Source organism: Manis javanica, chromosome 1 (assembly GCF_040802235.1).
Source record: "Manis javanica isolate MJ-LG chromosome 1, MJ_LKY, whole genome shotgun sequence".
Classification (NCBI taxonomy): Eukaryota; Metazoa; Chordata; class Mammalia; order Pholidota; family Manidae; genus Manis; species Manis javanica.
In genome coordinates this window covers 151688423-151705540 of record NC_133156.1, presented here as the reverse complement: position 1 = coordinate 151705540, position 17118 = coordinate 151688423, and the positions used below count along the sequence as shown (strand labels likewise).

The 17118-nt window shown below is 38.0% G+C and overlaps 1 protein-coding gene across 7 annotated transcripts in view; it reads right to left on the bottom strand.

The window, feature by feature from the left end:
* Window positions 1-17118, bottom strand: part of SEPTIN10 (septin 10) — a 96787-nt gene that overhangs the window by 37457 nt on the left and 42212 nt on the right. Inside the window, exons 1-4 of one of the 7 annotated variants that reach the window (XR_012132188.1) lie at window positions 16175-16196; window positions 9145-9204; window positions 4455-4572; window positions 3827-4022 (exon numbers count right to left, since the gene is read on the bottom strand). Coding sequence is in view for 6 of the 7 variants with exons in the window: in XM_037015579.2 (XP_036871474.1) it covers window positions 3827-4022; window positions 4455-4572; window positions 9145-9204 (374 nt within the window). In the remaining variant the exon portion in view is untranslated. Of the gene's footprint in view, window positions 1-3826; window positions 4023-4454; window positions 4573-9144; window positions 9205-16174; window positions 16231-17118 lie in introns of those variants that run through there. The other 6 variants (XM_073238592.1, XM_037015582.2, XM_037015579.2 and 3 more) reach the window with 6 other exon arrangements.

The window sequence follows — 17118 nt, the reverse complement described above, 5'->3', positions numbered from 1 at the left end:
CTTTGAGAAAATAAACAAAATAAATATACCCCTAGCCACACTTATCAAGACAAAAAGGGAGTCTACACACATAAACAGAATCAGAAATGAGAAAGGAAACATCACTACAGACACCACAGAAATACAAAGAATTATTATAGAATACTATGAAAAATTATGTTATCAAACTGGATAACCTAGAAGAAATAGACAACTTTCTAGAAAAATACAATCTTCCAAGGCTGACCCAGAAAGAAATAGAAAATCTGAACAGACCAATTACTAGCAATGAAAATGAACTGGTAACTAAAAAACTACCTAAGAATAAAATTCCTAGACTGGATGACTTCACTCCTGAATTTTATCAAACATTTAATGAAGAGCTAATACCCATCCCCCATAAAGTTTTCCAAAAAGTAGAAGAAGAAGGAATGCTTCCAAACTCATTCTATGAGGCCAGCATCACTCTAATACCAAAACCAGGCAAAGACACCACAAATAAAATTACAGAACAGTATCCCTGATGAATAAAAATACTCAATAAAATATTAGCAAACCAAATTAAAAAATACATAAAAAAATCATCCATCATGATCAAGTGAGACTTATTCCAGGAATACAAGGATGGTACAACATTAGAAAATCCATCAACATCATCCACCACATCAACAAAAAGAAGGACAAAAACCACATCAACATCTCCACAGATGCTGAAAAAGCATTTGACAAAATTCAACATCCATTCATGATAAAAACTCTCAACAAAATGGGTATAGAGGGCAAATACCTCCATATAATAAAGGCCATATATGACAAACCTACAGCCAACATAATACTTAACAGTGAGAAGCTGAGAGCCTTTCCTTTAAGATTGGTGACAAGACAAGGATGCCCACTCTCCCCAATTTAATTCAACATAGTTCTGGAGGTAGTCGCCATGGCAGTAAGACAAAACAAAGAAATAAAAGGCATTCAGATTGGTAAAGAAGAAGGTAAACTGTCACTGTTTGCAAATGACATGCTTTGTACATAAAAAAACCCTAAAGAATCCACTCCAAAACTACTATATCTAATATCTGAATTCAGCAACATAGCAGGATACAAAATTAATGCACAGAAATCTCTTGCACTCCTATACACTTATGATGAACTAACAGAAAGATAAATCAGGAAAACAGTTCCATTCACAATTATATCCAAAAGAATAAAATACCTAGGAATAAGCCTAATGAAGGAAGTGAAAGACCTATACACTAAAAACTACAAGACACTTGTAAGAGAAATTAATGAAGATACCAATAAAATGAAACACATTCCGTGCTCATGGATGGAAAGAATATTGTCAAAATGGCCATCCTGAATAGAGCAATCTACAGAGTCAATGCAATTCCTTTCAAAATACCAATAGCATTCATTCTTCAGCAAACAAGAGAAAATAATTCTAAAATTCACATGGAACCACAAAAGACCCCAAACAGCTAAAGCAATCCTGAGAAGGAAGAATAAAGCTGGGGGCATTATGCTCCCCGACTCAAGCTCTACTACAAAGTCACAGTAATCAAGACAGTTTGGTACTGGCACAAGAACAGACCCATAGACCAATGAAACAGACTAGAGAGCCCAGATATAAACCCAAGTACATATGTTCAATTAATATATGATAAAGGAGCCATGGACATACAATGGGGAAATGACAGCCTCTTCAACAGCTGGTGTGGCAAAACTGAACAGCTACATGTAAGAGAATGAAACTGGATTACTGTCTAACCCCATACACAAAAGTAAACTCAAAATGGATCAAAGACCTGAATATAAGTTATGAAACCATAAAACTCTTAGGAAAAAACATAGGCAAAAATCTCCTGAATATAAACATGAGAAACTTTTTTCTGAATGCACCTCCTAGAGCAAGGGAAACAAAAGCAAAAATGAACACACAGGACTACATCAAACTTAATAGCTTCTGTACAGCAAAGGTCACCATCAACATAACAGTAAGGCACCCTACAGAATGGGAGAATATATTTGTAAATGACATATGTGACAAGGGGTTAACATTCAAAATATTTAAAGAACTCACAAGCCTCAACACCCAAAAAGAAAACAACCTGATTAGAAAATGGGCAGAGGATATCAACAGACAATTATCCGAAGAAGAAATTCAGATGGCCAACAGGCACATGAAAAGATGCTCCACATTACTAATTATCAGGGAAATGCAAATAAAAACTACAATGACATATCACCTCATACCAATTAGGATGGCCAGTATTGAAAAGACTAAGAACAGCAAATGCTGGTGAGGATGTGGAGAAAGGGAAACCCTCATACACAGCTGGTGGGAATGTAAGCTAATTCAACCATTGTGGAAACAATATGGAGGTTCCTCAAAAGACTAAAAATAGAAATACCATTTGACCCAGGAATTCCACTCCTAGGAATTTACCCAAAGAATATAATCTCTCAGATTCAAAAAGACATATGTGCCCCTATGTTTATTGCAGCACTATTTATAATTGCTAAGATATGGAAGCAGCCTAAGTGTCCATCAGTAGATGAATGCACAAAGAAGAGGTGGTACATATACACAATGGAATACTACTCAGCCATAAGAAAGAAACAGATTCAACAATTTGAAACAGCATGGATGGAGCAGGAGGATATTATGCTCAGTGAAATAAGCCAGGTAGAGAAAGACAAGTACCAAATGATTTCTCTCTTTCACGGAGAATAACAACAAAGCAAAACTGAAGGAACAAAACAGCAACAGACTCCCAGAAGGAACTAGTGGTTACCAAAGGGGACGGTGTGGGAGGGCGCATGGGGAGGGAGGGAGAAGGGGATTCAGGCATGTTATGATTGGCACACATGGTGTGGCGGGGATCAGGAGGAAGACAGTGTAGCACAGAGAAGGCAAATAGTAACTCTGTGGCATCTTACTATATTGATGGGCAGTGACTGCAATAGGGTATGGAGGGGACATGATAATGGGTGAGTATAGTAACCACATTGTTTTTTCATGTGGAATATTCATAAGAGTGTATATCAATAATACCTTAATATAAAATAAAATAAAAAATAAAATAAAATAGAATAAAATAATAAAATAAAATAAAATGATTTAAAGCAACAGGTCATAGGACTTTGCCTCTGCCACTAAGCTTCTTAGAAAGTTCTCACATAATTCTTGAAATTTAAAGAACACAACTGTGCTAAAAAGGCTCACATGTATCATAAAGAATCAATCATGCAAAATATTTTCCCTCTATGGCAAACCTCAGCAAACTAGGAAATTAATAAAAACAATATAAGCATTTCAAAAAGGAAAAAGAATAAAAAGTTATTGTTTTACCCTAATCCACTTCCCCTTTAATAGTTTTAAGTTTCACATAGAATCTGTTATCAATCTTTATATCATGAGAAATAATGATATAACATAAAATAAAAATTTCATTATCAAATCTCTCCTGCATTGCTTAATAATGCATGTGTCTAATTTGGTTAGAATTTCACAAAAAACATCATGTGCCACAGATTTAACCATTATATCGCCATTGTATGTCTTGGTTTTCTTCCTCAATAAGAGAAGTCCTACCTGAATTAGTAAAGTACTCAATATACACTGAATAGACATATGAGGAAATAAACTATTTTGCTGAAATACACATTTTAATATCAAATTATTCTAAATAAATTAGACAACTGGATAGGAAAACATAAATTTGTTAAAAATGTCTGGGAGGAAAGGTATGGTTTCCACAGAAGAAAGTCAAATCACAGCCTCTAGGGAAAGAAGGTGAAAGTCCTAAAATAAGAAAGACATGTTTTATTACTAGAAAACACTTACCTGTCTTCTTTGTTTATTTGGTCACCAAATCCTACTGTATTCACAATGGTCAGTGTCAGTTGAACATTACTTTCCTGGAGGTCATATGTCTGAGCCTCTAGTCTAACGTTTGAGTAAAAATGTGAGGATTCCTGGTCTTCAAAATTAGTATTAAACATTGTGTCCATCAGTGTTGATTTTCCAATTCCAGTCTCTCCTGAAGGAAACAAAGGTACATCTTCACAGGCACACGAGATGGATGAGGAAAAAAACTTACAGTGGTTTTAAGGAATCCAAATATTTCAAGTATGTCAAAGTCTGTGTTGTCCATGAAAGACATACATGCTAAGACTGGTCCACTGAGTAATTAGCAGAGCATTAAAAAAACCTCATCCTAGTAATAAAGGAACTTCCTTATTCTAACTCAAAAAGAAAAATGTTTGCTAAGTTACTCAATACACTGAAGAAAGTATTGAAATATTTAAAGAAGAAACAAAATTAAAATAGTACAGCTAAGAAAAAATAATTGATAAAATTTAAATAACAGAAAAAAAAATCTGTGATCATGATCTCAAAATTGATGATGTGGGTATCACACTGCTTATGAGATGAGGTGAGCAGGGGTACTACAAGGGAGAGTGGCCCTTACCCACACAGAGAATATTAAAACAGAAGCCTTGTTGAATGGATCTGTTCACCAGCTGATCAGGCAAACTCTCAAAACCAACATGGCCAGACATAATTAAAGAACGAACATTTTCTTTCTGCTGAAAGGAAACAAAAACACAGCAACAATTAAAAAAATCTCTACTAGATTAGAATATGGGCACATTTAAAAGGATAAATATAATTACCAAAGAAACTAAGAAAGATTTTATGATTATTGTACTCCCTCACTTTGGGAAACAGATGGGTAGTTTCTTATCAAGTTAAATACACATTTACTATACAACCGAAACCCCATTTGTAGGCACAAAAGAAAAATAAAAACATGCATACACACAACAACTTATGAATGCATGTTCATAGCAGCTTTACTACAAAAATCATCAAAAACTGGTAACAACCAGATGTCCAACAACTGGCGAATGCATAAATAAACTGCAGTAATCTATACAATGGAATATGTAACTACTGAGACATACCACAACATGATAAATCTCAAAACTAAGTATCCAAACAGGGATTTATGTACTACTTTTTTTTTGAGGTTAAAAATTTGAAAAAGATACATTTTTTCCATATTTTCTCAAATATAGTAAATATAGGTAAAAATGTCTCAAAGTGTAGTAACAGCCTACTGGAGGTAGTCCCCATTGGGGGTGTGGGCTTGAAGGTTGAGGGAGTGTTCTTTGAGGTGGAGGTGAGAAAGTCACTTTTACTATATATAGTGGGCATAATTCTAAGATGAACCCCAAGATTAGAGGTTCCAGATATACCTACAAGCTCCTAGTTATCCAAACACTAATCTAGGTGCTGCTGTGAAGGGATTTTGTAGATGAAATTAAGGTCCCAAATTAGTTAACTTTAGAAGCGGATATTATCCTGGGTGGACCTGATTTAATAAGGTAAGCCCTTAAAAGAGACTGAAAACTTCTAGATGAAAGGGATTTGAAACTTGAAGGGGATTAAATATTCAAGTTCTCCCTTGTTGTATGGAATAGAAGGCGCCATACAGCAACAACCTGAGAATGATCTCTAAGAGGTAACAGCAACCAGCTGGCAAGAAAGAGATTTCTGGAACAATCTGGAAGAATTTGGAAGGGCAGCTTCAGATAAACCAATGTGAGCATCACCCTGAGGGTGAAACCATGAAGAGAAGACCCAGCTGTGACAGGCCTGGCTTCCAACCAACAGAGCCGAGGACTAATACACAAGTATTGTTTTAAGCAGTTATATTTATGGCAATTTGTTATGGAGCGACAGAAAACACACTGTATTCTCTTTTGTGCCTTTTGAATCCCTTTTAGTTGTGTTAAGTATGTTCTCTTTATGATTACAAAAAAAGTGAGGAAAACAAGATCCTGGATTCAAAAGACATACGTACCCCTGTTTACTGCACCACTATTTACAACAGCCAAGATACGGAAGCAACCTAAGTGTCCATCAGTAGATGAATGGATAAAGAAGATGTGGTACATATACACAATGGAATATTATTCAGCCATAAGAAGAAAACAAATCCAACCATTTGCAACATGGATGGAGCTAAAGAGTATTACCCTCAGTGAAATGAGCCAGGCAGAGAAAGACAAGTACCAAATGATTTCACTCATCTGTGGAGTATAAAAACAAAGCCAAACTGAAGGAACAAAACAGCAGCAGACTCACAGACTCCAAGAAGAGACTAGGAGTCACCAAACGGAAGGGGGTGGGGAGTGTGGGTGCAGAGGGAGTGATAAGGGGATTAAGGGGCATTATGATTAACACACATAATGTAGAGGGGTTGTGGGAGAGGCAGTATAGCACAAGAGAAGACAAGCAGTGACTCTACACCATCTTACTATGCTGACAGACACTGACTGCAATGGGGCATGGGAGTGGGACTTGATAATAAGGGTGAATGTAGTAACCACAATGTTACCCATGTGAAATGTTCATAAGATTGTATATCAATGATACCTTAATAATAAAAAAAAAGTGTGCTACATATACACAATGGAATATTGGTCAGGGATAAAAAGCAAAGAAATTTTGCCATTTGCAACAACATGGATGGATCTAGAGGGTAATATGCTCAGGGAAATAAGCCAGGTGGAGAAAGACAAGTACTACAAGATTTCACAGATTTATATTTATATTCAAATATAAATCTGTTTTGTATTTGTGGAATGTAAAACAAAGCAAAACAGAAGGAACAAAACAGCATACCAGCATTAGACTCAGACACTGAGACCTGACTAGTGCATACTAAGGGGGACGGGAGTGGGCAGGGGCGGGGTAAGGGGATGGGAACTGTTGAACCACTGTGATGTACATTTGATAAAATATTTTTAAAAAGGAAACAAGAAAAGAAGAAGTCAAACTGTCACTATCTGCAGATGACATGATATTGTACATATAAAACCCTAAAGACTCCACTCCAAAACTACTAGAACTAATACCTGAATGCAGCAAAGTTGCAGGATACAAAATTAATACACAGAAATATGTTGCTATCCTATACACTAACGATGAACTACAGAAAGAGAAATCAGGAAAACAATTCCATTCACAATTGCATCAAAAACAATAAAATACCTAGGAATAAACCTAACCAAGCACGTGAAAGACCTATACTCTGAAAACTACAAGACACTCTTAAGAGAAATTAAGAGGACACTAACAAATGGAAACTCATCCCATGCCCTTGGCTAGGAAGAATTAATATTGTCAAAATGGCCATCTGCCCAAAGCAATCTACAAATTCATTGCAATCCCTATCAAATTACCAACAGCATTCTTCAACGAACTGGAACAAATATTTCTAAAATTCATATGGAACCACCAAAGACCCTGAGAAACCACCAAAGCAATCCTGAGAAGGAAGAATAAAGTGTGTGTGGGGGTGCGGATCTTGCTTCCCAACTCCAAGCTCTACTACAAAGCCACAGTAATCAAGACAATTTGGTACTGGCAAAAGAACAGACCCACAGACCAGTGGAACAGAACAGAGAGTCCAGATACTAACCCAAGCACATACGGTCAATTGATATATGATAAAGCAGCCATGGACATACAATGGGGAAACGACAGCCTCTTCAACAGCTGGTGTTGGCAAAACTGGATAGCTACATGTAAGAGAATGAAACTGGATCATTGCCTAACCCCATACACAAAAGTAAATTTGAAATGGATCAAAGACCTGAATGTAAGTCATGAAACCATAAAACTCTTAGAAAAAAACAGGCAAAAATCTCTTGGACATAAACATGAGCGACCTATTCATGAACATATCTCCCTGGGCAAGGGAAACCAAAGCAAAAATGAATAAGTGGGACTATATCAAGCTGAAAAGCTTCTTTACAGCAAAGGACACCACCAATAGAACAAAAAGGCATCCTACAGTATGGGAGAATATATTCATAAATGACAGATCCGATAAAGGGTTGACATCCAAAATATATAAAGAGCTCATGCACCTCAACAAACAAAAAGCAAATAATCCAATTAAAAAATGGGTAGAGGAGCTGAATAAACAGTTCTCCAAAGAAGAAATTCAGATGGCCAACAGACACATGAAAAGATGCTCCATATTGATAGTCATCAGAGAAATGCAAATTAAAACCAGTGAGATATCACCTCACACCAGGAAGGATCACCACCATCCAAAAGACAAACAACAACAAATGTTGGCGAGGTTGTGGAGAAAGGGGAACCCTCCTACACTGCTGGTGGGAATGTAAACTAGCTCAACCATTGTGGAAAGCAGTATGGAGGTTCCTCAAAAAGCTCAAAACAGAAATAGCATTTGACCCAGGAATACCACTTCTAGGATTTTACCCTAAGAATGTAGCAGCCCAGTTTGAAAAAGACAGATGCACCCCTATGTTTATCGCAGCACTATTTACAAAAGCCAATAAATGGAATCAACCTAAGTGTCCATCAGTCAATGAATGGATAAAGAAGATGTGGAACATATACACAATAGAATATTATTCAGCCATAAGAAGAAAACAAATCCTAGCATTTGCAACAGCATGGATGGAGCTAGAGGGTATTATGCTCAGTGAAATAAGCCAGGAGGAAAAAGACAAGTACCAAATGATTTCACTCATATGTGGAGTATAAGAACAAAGAAAAAAATGAAGGAAAAAAACAGCAGCAGACTCACAGAACCCAAGAATGGACTAACAGTTACCAAAGGGAAAGGGCCTGGGGAGGATGGGTGGGAAGGGAGGGATAAGGGGGGGAAAAAAGGGGGGCATTATGATTAGCATGTATAATTTGGGGGTGGGACATGGGGAGGGCTATGCAACACAGAGAAGACAAGTAGTGATTCTACAGCATCTTACTATGCTTATGGACAGTGACTGTAATGGGGTTTGTTGGTGGGGGTGCTTGATGATGGGGGGAGTGTAGTAAACATAATGTTCCTCATGTAATTGTAGATTAATGATACAAAAAAAAAAGTGAGGAAACACTGGGCTTCCCAGATGAAAGTATTCAAAATTAGAATAATACTTGTTAGAGTTCAGTTCTATTTGATAAAAGTTGAACTAAATGTCCTAGATACTCCCATCTGGTTCTTTATCTATGATTTTAATGTCAAGGAAATTAAAGAAGATGCTCTCTGAGCATCTCTGAAATCATAGGGTCATCTGGAGCATGATATGGGTCTATTTAAAAGTTATACTCACTCTCTGTTCATCATCAGACACTGGTGAGGACATACAAGTTGTTTTTGTTGGCACATGAGGCTGAAAGAGCAGGAAAAAAAATTATTCAAAATAACTTTGTATCTAAATAATATATTTATATCCAAAATGAATAATAATATTGTCACTATCACCAAGTTCAACTCATAATCTATACAAGTGACTCACACTTAAAACTGGTGTTCTTGCTGGATAGGTATTTGCAGAAGTAAATAATATATTCAACACATAATATACAGCAATGCACGTAGACACAAAAATATTTTAAAACATAATAAACTTCCATTTGCATCCAGAAAAACAAAAGAACATTATTTTTATTTAGAAGATACTACAGGATTAAAAGAGGGAATATGCTATTCTACTCAATAGTCTAGGAATCAGGAAGGCACTCAAACATATTCCTGTCGCATGCCTTGAAGGAGAAATGTTAATGCTCTAATTTCAGTATTGTTGGAAAGCACGGAGTTTAAAATCTGAACAAGTTCCTTCCAACTGAAAAAGAAATAAATGTAATTTATATACTATCAATATGCTAGCTTGTTTTTTTTTTGGTATCATTAATATACAATCACAAGAGCAACATTGTGGTTACTAGATTTTCCCCATTATCAAGTCCCACCACATACCACATTACAGTCACTGTCCATCAGCACAGTAAGATGCTATAGAGTCACTACTTGCCTTCTCTGTGCTATACTGCCTTCCCTGTGCACCCCCCACCACATTGTGTGCTAATCATAATGCCCCTTATTCCCCTTCTCTTTCCCTTCCCACCCACTCTCCCCAGTCCCTTTTCCTTTGGCAACTGTTAGTCCATTCTTGGGTTCATTTGAGTCTGCTGCTGTTTTGTTCCTTCAGTTTTTGCTTTTTTCTTCTTATGCTCCACAAATGAGTGAAATCATTTGGTACTTGTCCTTCTCAACCTGGCTTATTTCACTGAGCATAATACCCTCTAGCTTCATCCATGTTGCTGCAAATGGTAGGATTTGTTTTCTTATGGCTGAATAATATTCCATTGCATATATGTACCATATCTTCTTTATCCATTCATCTACTGATGGACACTTAGGTTGCTTCCATTTCTTGGCTATTGTAAATACTGCTGTGATAAACATAGGGGTGCATATGTCTTTTTGAAACTGGGATCCTGTACTCTTAGGGTAAATTCCTAGAAGTTGAATTCCTGGGTCAAACGGTATTTCTATTTTGAGTTTTTTGAGGAACCTCCATACCTCTTTCCACAATGGTTGAACTAGTTTACATTCCCACCAGCAGTGTAGGAGGCTTCCCCTTTCTCCACAACCTCGCCAGCATTTGTTGTTCCTAGTCTCTTCTAATGTTGGCCATGCAAACTGGTGTGAGGTGATACCTCATTGTGATTTTTATTTGCATTTCCTTGATGAATAGCGATGTGGAGCATCTTTTCATGTGCCTGTTGGCCATCTGAATTTCTTTGGAGAAGTGTCTGTTCATATCCTGTGCTCATTTTTTAATAGGGTTATTTGCTTTTTGGGTGTTGAGGCATGTGAGTTCTTTATACATTTTGGATGTTAACCCCTTATCACACATGTCATTTACAAATATATTCTCCCCTACTGTAGGATGCCTTTTTGTTCTGCTGATGGTGTCCTTTGCTGTACAGAAGCTTTTCAGCATGATGTAGTCCCATTTGTTCATTTTTCTTTTGTTTTCCCTGTCCAAGTAGATGTGTTTAGGAAAAGGTTGCTCATGTTTATATTCAGAAGATTTTTGCTTATGTTGTCTTCTAAGAGTTTTATGGTTTCATGACTTACATTCAGGTCTTTGATCCACTTTGAGTTTACTTTTGTGTATGGGGTTAGACAATAATTCAGTTTCATTCTCTTGCATGTAGCTGTCCAGTTTTGCCAACACCAGTTGTTGAAGAGACTGTCATTTCCCCATTGTACATCCATGGCTCCTTTATCATATATTAAAATTGACCATATATGCTTGGATTTATATCTGGGCTCTCTAGTCTGTTCCACTGGTCTATAGCTCTGTTCTTGTGCCAATTCCAAATTGCGTTGATTACTGTGGCTTTGTAGTAGAGCTTGAAGTCGGGGAGCATAATCCTCCCCCCCCCGCTTTATTCTTTCTTCTCAGGATTGCTTTCGCTATTTGGGGTCACTACGCTAGCTTATGAAGTATATTTTCTTAAGCTTTACAACAGATTTGAGCTATACATATTATATTATTATTCCCACAGTCTAAATGAGAAAATTAGTATTCTGGAAAGTTAAATAACTTTTCCACATCATACAAGCCAATAAGCTGTAGACATAGGTCTGATCAGACTGCAAAGCTGGTGTTCCTTTTACCACTGTCTCAACTGTAAACCAAATACACAGTCACTGTGTGCAGCATTAAGGGATGGGAGAAAAGAGTACAGGAGGAGCTATGTGCAGCCATGGCACCTCTCCAGGCACTGCTCTCCACCTCTGAGGGCAGCACAAGAGACCGAGAAAATGTGGCATTTTACAAAAGCAATATTAACATGCATGTGGCAAAGAAAACAATGCTAACAATGCCAATGAGAGAACAGTGCAAGTTAGGTTCCCTTCCTGCCTCTGACCCCCTAGTTAGTACCACAGTAGTTCCCTTTCTCAGAGGCCACCTGACTCTGCATCCTGGACAGTGTTCTGCTTTCCCAGAGGCCACCAGGTCTCTGCATCCTGGACAGTGTTCCACTAGTCCATGGCGCTACCTCATAGTGCTGCTGTACTATGGCACATATAGAGATGGATGTTCTACCTTTATTTCAGCAGTCCTTTTATCTTTAATTACAAAGAATATACTGCCACAAACAGCTTTGCCCATAGGTATGATGAAAGGGAGAACCTTACCACTGTAGCAAGGGAGTGGTACTTCTGGCACCTCAACTCCCTGCCACCCTATGGATTACGAATGCAATCCCACAGAGGCCCACAATATGCATCATGACCAGAAGTTACAGAATGCTAACAACATTCCTCTGGTACATTCTGGGTAATTCAAGCTTTTGAAAGCTGGCCTTGTGACTTAACCAATACACATATAGTGTTTTCAAATCCTGAGCAGCTAACAGACCACATTGTTCCAACATGACATGACTCTTCTCAGTTGGAAGATAGTAACACATGAGAGCATATAAAAGTACACAACAAAAGCTGGTGATAAACACGCAGGTATGTGCTATGTTTTCACAATTTAATTAAAATGGAAAATATGTAATAACAAGTACACCAAAACTGACTTACGGTTTTTTTGTTAACTATACACATATTTCACCTTACTTCCAGCCAGTCCCCTGCATTCCCATAATCTCCATCACCCCAGGCACTGTGAGGCACTTTAGCAGTAGTAGATCACATCTCTCTCCTATGCCAGGACAGAAAAGTGAGAGTGAACAGAGAGTCATGGTAGTTACAGACGTTTGGAGAGTTTTCGAAGATGACAATGATGTTGAATGAAGTCAGGGAAGTGGTAAAGCATCAGATGAGGTGGCATTTAAGGCAGAGAAGTTCCTAAGCACCAGAGGAAGGCAGAAGTGAGCATAAGAGGCTGGTGGGAATAAAAGGGTTCATTGGTCTCCTGCTGAAGTTAGGAATGAGGTTAAGAAATAGATTAGAGACAACAGATGAACAGCTGATAGAGGAAGTCTGAAGAGTCTGACTTGAGAGGGAAGATGGAGAAGTGCCATGGAAAACACCTGCTCAGGGCCCTGTGTGGAGCCTGTGTTAGCTGAGCCGAGTGCAGGAGTACAACATCCTCACTCAGTGTGGCCTCCCGAAGAAATGCTCCATCTGTTCACAACACTGATACAAGGAGGTGCCACACATCTAGTTAACTGAAGGCTGTATTATTTCAACCTACCAACTACAGAACTTTAATTAAAATCAAACATTAAAAAAATTATGGTAAGAAAGTAGTTTTTTTGTTGTGTATCATTAATCTACAATTACATGAGGAACATTGTCTACTAGACTCCCCCCATCATCAAGTCCCCCCACATACCCCATTGCAGTCACTGTCCATCAGCGTAGTAAGATGTTGTAGAATCACTACTTGCCTTCTCTGTGTTGTACAGCCCTCCCTGTGCACCACCACATTATACATGCTAATCGTAATGCTGCCTATCTTACTCCACCCCCTTATCCCTCCCTTCACACCCATCCTCCACAGTCCCTTTCCCTTTGGTAACTGTTAGTCCATTCTTGGGTTCTGTGAGTCTGCTGCTGTTTTGCTCCTTCCGTTTTTTCTTTGTTCTTATACTCCACATATGAGTGAAATCATTTAATACTTGTTTTTCTCTGCTTGGCTTATTTCACTGAGCATAATACCCTCTAGCTCCATCCATGTTGTTGCAAACAGTAGGATTTGTTTACTTCTTATGACTGAATAATATTCCATTGTGTATATGTATCACATCTTCTTTGTCCATTCATCTACTGATGGACAGTTAGGTTGCTTACATTTCTTGGCTATTGTGAATAGTGCTGCGATAAACATAGGGGTGCGTATGTCTTTATCAAACTTGACTGCTGCATTCTTAGGGTAAATTCCTAGGAGTGGAATTCCTGGGCCAAATGGTATTTCTATTTTGAGTTTTTTGAGGAACTTCCATACTGCTTTCCACAATGGTTTAACTAATTTACATTCCCACTAGCAGTATAGGAGGGTTCCCCTTTTTTCACAACCTTGCCAACATTTGTTGTTGTTTGTCTTTTGAATGGTGGCGATCCTTCCTGGTGTGAGGTGATATCTCATTGTGGTTTTAATTTGCATTTCTCTGATGACTAGCAATGTGGAGCATCTTTTCATGTGTCTGTTGGCCATCTGAATTTCTTCTTTGGAGAACTGTCTGTTCAGCTCCTCTGACCATTTTTTAAAAATTTTGGTATCATTAATCTACAATTACATGAGGAACATTATGTTTATTAGGCTCCCCCCTTCACCAAGTCCCCCCAACAAACCCCATTACAGTCACTGTCCAGCAGCTTAGTAAGATGCTGTAGAGTCACTACTTGTCTTCTCTGTGTTGCACAACCCCCCACATGCCTCCCCCCACATTATACATGCTAATCGTAGTGCCCCCTTTCTTCCCCCTCTTATCCCTCCCTTCCCACCTATCCTCCCCAGGCCCTTTCACTTTGGTAACTATTAGTCCATTCTTGGGTTTTGTGAGTCTGCTGCTGTTTTGCTCCTTCAGTTTTTTCTTTGTTCTTATACCCCACAGATGAGTAAAGTAAATTGATACTTGTCTTTCTCCACTTGGCTTATTTCACTGAGTATAATACCCTCTTAACTCCATCCATGTTGTTGCAAATGGTAGGATTTGTTTACTTCTTATGGCTGAATAATACTCCATTGTGTATATGTACCACATCTTCTTTGTCCATTCATATACTGCTGTACACTTAGGTTACTTCCATTTCTTGGCTATTGTGAATACTGCTGCGATAAACATAGGGGTGCATATGTCTTTATCAAACTTGACTGCTGTATTCATAGGGTAAATTCTTAGGAGTGGAATTCCTGGGTCAAATGGTATTTCTATTTTTAGATTTTTGCTCTTCTGACCATTTTTTGATTGGATTATTTGCTTTTTGTTTGTTGAGGTGTATGAGCTCTTTATATATTTTGGATGTCAACCCTCTGTTGGATCTGTCATTTATGAATATATTCTCCCATACTGTAAGATGCCTTTTTGTTCTATTCGTGGTGTCCTTTGCTGTACAGAAGCTCTTCAGGTTGATGTAGTCCCACTTGTTCATTTTTGCTTTTGTTTCCCTTGCCTGGGGAGATGTGTTCATGAAGAAGTCACTCATGTTTATGTCCAAGAGATTTCTGCCTATGTTTTATTCTATGAGTTTTATGGTTTCATGACTTACATTCAGGTCTTCGATCCATTTCAAATTTACTTTTGTGTATAGTGTTAGACAATGATCCAGTTTCATTCTCTTACATGTAGCTGTCCAGTTTTGCCAACACCAGCTGTTGAAGAAGCTGTCATTTCCCCATTGTATGTCCATGGCTCCTTTATCATATATTAATTGACCATATATGTTTAGGTTAATGTCTGGACTCTATTCTGTTCCACTGGACTGTGGGTCTGTTCTTGTGCCAGTACCAAATTGTCTTGATTACTGTGGTATCTAGTAGAGCTTGAAGTTGGGTAATGAGATCCCCCCTGCTTTATTCTTCCTACTCAGGATTGCTTTGGCTATTCGGGGTAGTTTTTGGTTTTTAATGTAATGGACGACATGTGGCCACTTTTGTGAAATGCTACAAAGTAAGCAATTTGGTTGGTAAGTAAAATTTGCTTAGAAAAAATAAGAAAAGTTCTGTACCTTATCATTAAAATTTTACTAAAAAAACCTTGATTTAACTTATGTCATTTAAGTTCATGTCAAATACCCACTTATTATTCATTTCCTGTGTTTCTGAACACCTGCCAAAAACCCCACATAGCAATCTCTGTGGGTAAATGTTTTGATCAGGAAGTATGAGTCACATAAAATTATAAACAATTATTTTTAATAATTTCCAGTAGTACAACTGAACTAGTCAAATACGCAAAACAAGTTTTAGAATGGAAAGTCTTCAATAAGTTAAGAGGACATTATTAAAGATAATAAGGGGACAAGAGCTGACCAAGTCCCTCCAATGGCAAACCCTAAATTAAAAAAAAAAAATCTGGAAGTAGAACCGTAGTGTTGTTCCATTGGTAGGCAGGAAGATAGATATGAGCAGGGTGGAAAGAGAATAAGGCCAGTAAAGCCCACTACAAGGGACTCAGAGTTAACCTCAGGAGCAACTTGGCCTTGAAGCTTGAATACTCCCCAGATAAAGAAAAGTCTCAGCATAGCCTATGTTTTCATTGTGTCAATTAGAACATACCATTGTAAGATTTACTTTAGCACATGCTAAAAGGCCCAGCTTATTCTGGAAGAACTGTATCTTAAAACTAAGACTGCATTTTAATCAAATGGACAGTGGCTCAGCCCACCTTGGAGGCAGGGCAGACAGTCTTGACTGATATGCTTCCAGACAGAAACTGACATCCTGTAAAGGAATAAAAGGAGTATATTTTTTGTGTTAAGTTAAAAAAAGAAAACAGAAAAGAAAGAAACTTAATGTCTTAACAAAAATAAACATTCTGGGACAATCTGGCCAGTCTGCAGCTGGCCCTGCCTCACATTCCTGAAAATCTTCAACCACTTATAAAATCCCAGACACTAAACCTTTCAGTGCGCACCTCCCTCTGAGGTCATCCATACTTTCTAAGTGCACAGCCTTAAAACTTTATCTCAACCTTTCAGTGTGCCTCTTCTATGATGTAGCTCACACTCCCCTTTCTCCAAGCATGCACTTGCTCTCCTTCAGTAAAACTTAAACCTTTCAGGGTGCCTCTCCTCTCTGAGGTCACCCACACTTTTTCTCTCTTTAAGTAACTTTAAGCAAAACTTTTACTCTGCTTCACAACTGTGTCTCTGCCCTTCAATTCTTTGTTGCGGCAAGGAGAAAAACCCAGGAAAATACACAATGCTCCTCCAACATTATCACTGACCACCTACTTGCTATGCGCAAATCTCTGTGCTGGGTCCTGGAGTCTCAAGAGGAGTAAGACATAGCCCTTGATCTTAAGAACTTACCTCAGAGAAACACACATCCACACCAGGCAATCACAATCTCATTCCAAAGTGCAAGGTGAACCAACAAAATCACTATCCACACTTGACCATAGTTGGTTTGCTTTTATTTTAAATACACACATACAACATACATACAAAAACACGTTTTAAAACCTGCACACCTGGCGGAGCCAAGATGGCGGCGTGAGTAGAGCAGTGGAAATCTCCTCCCAAAAACACATAGAGCTATGAAAATATAACAAAGAAAAATCTTCCTAAAATAGAGACCACAGGACACAGGACAACATCCAGACCACAT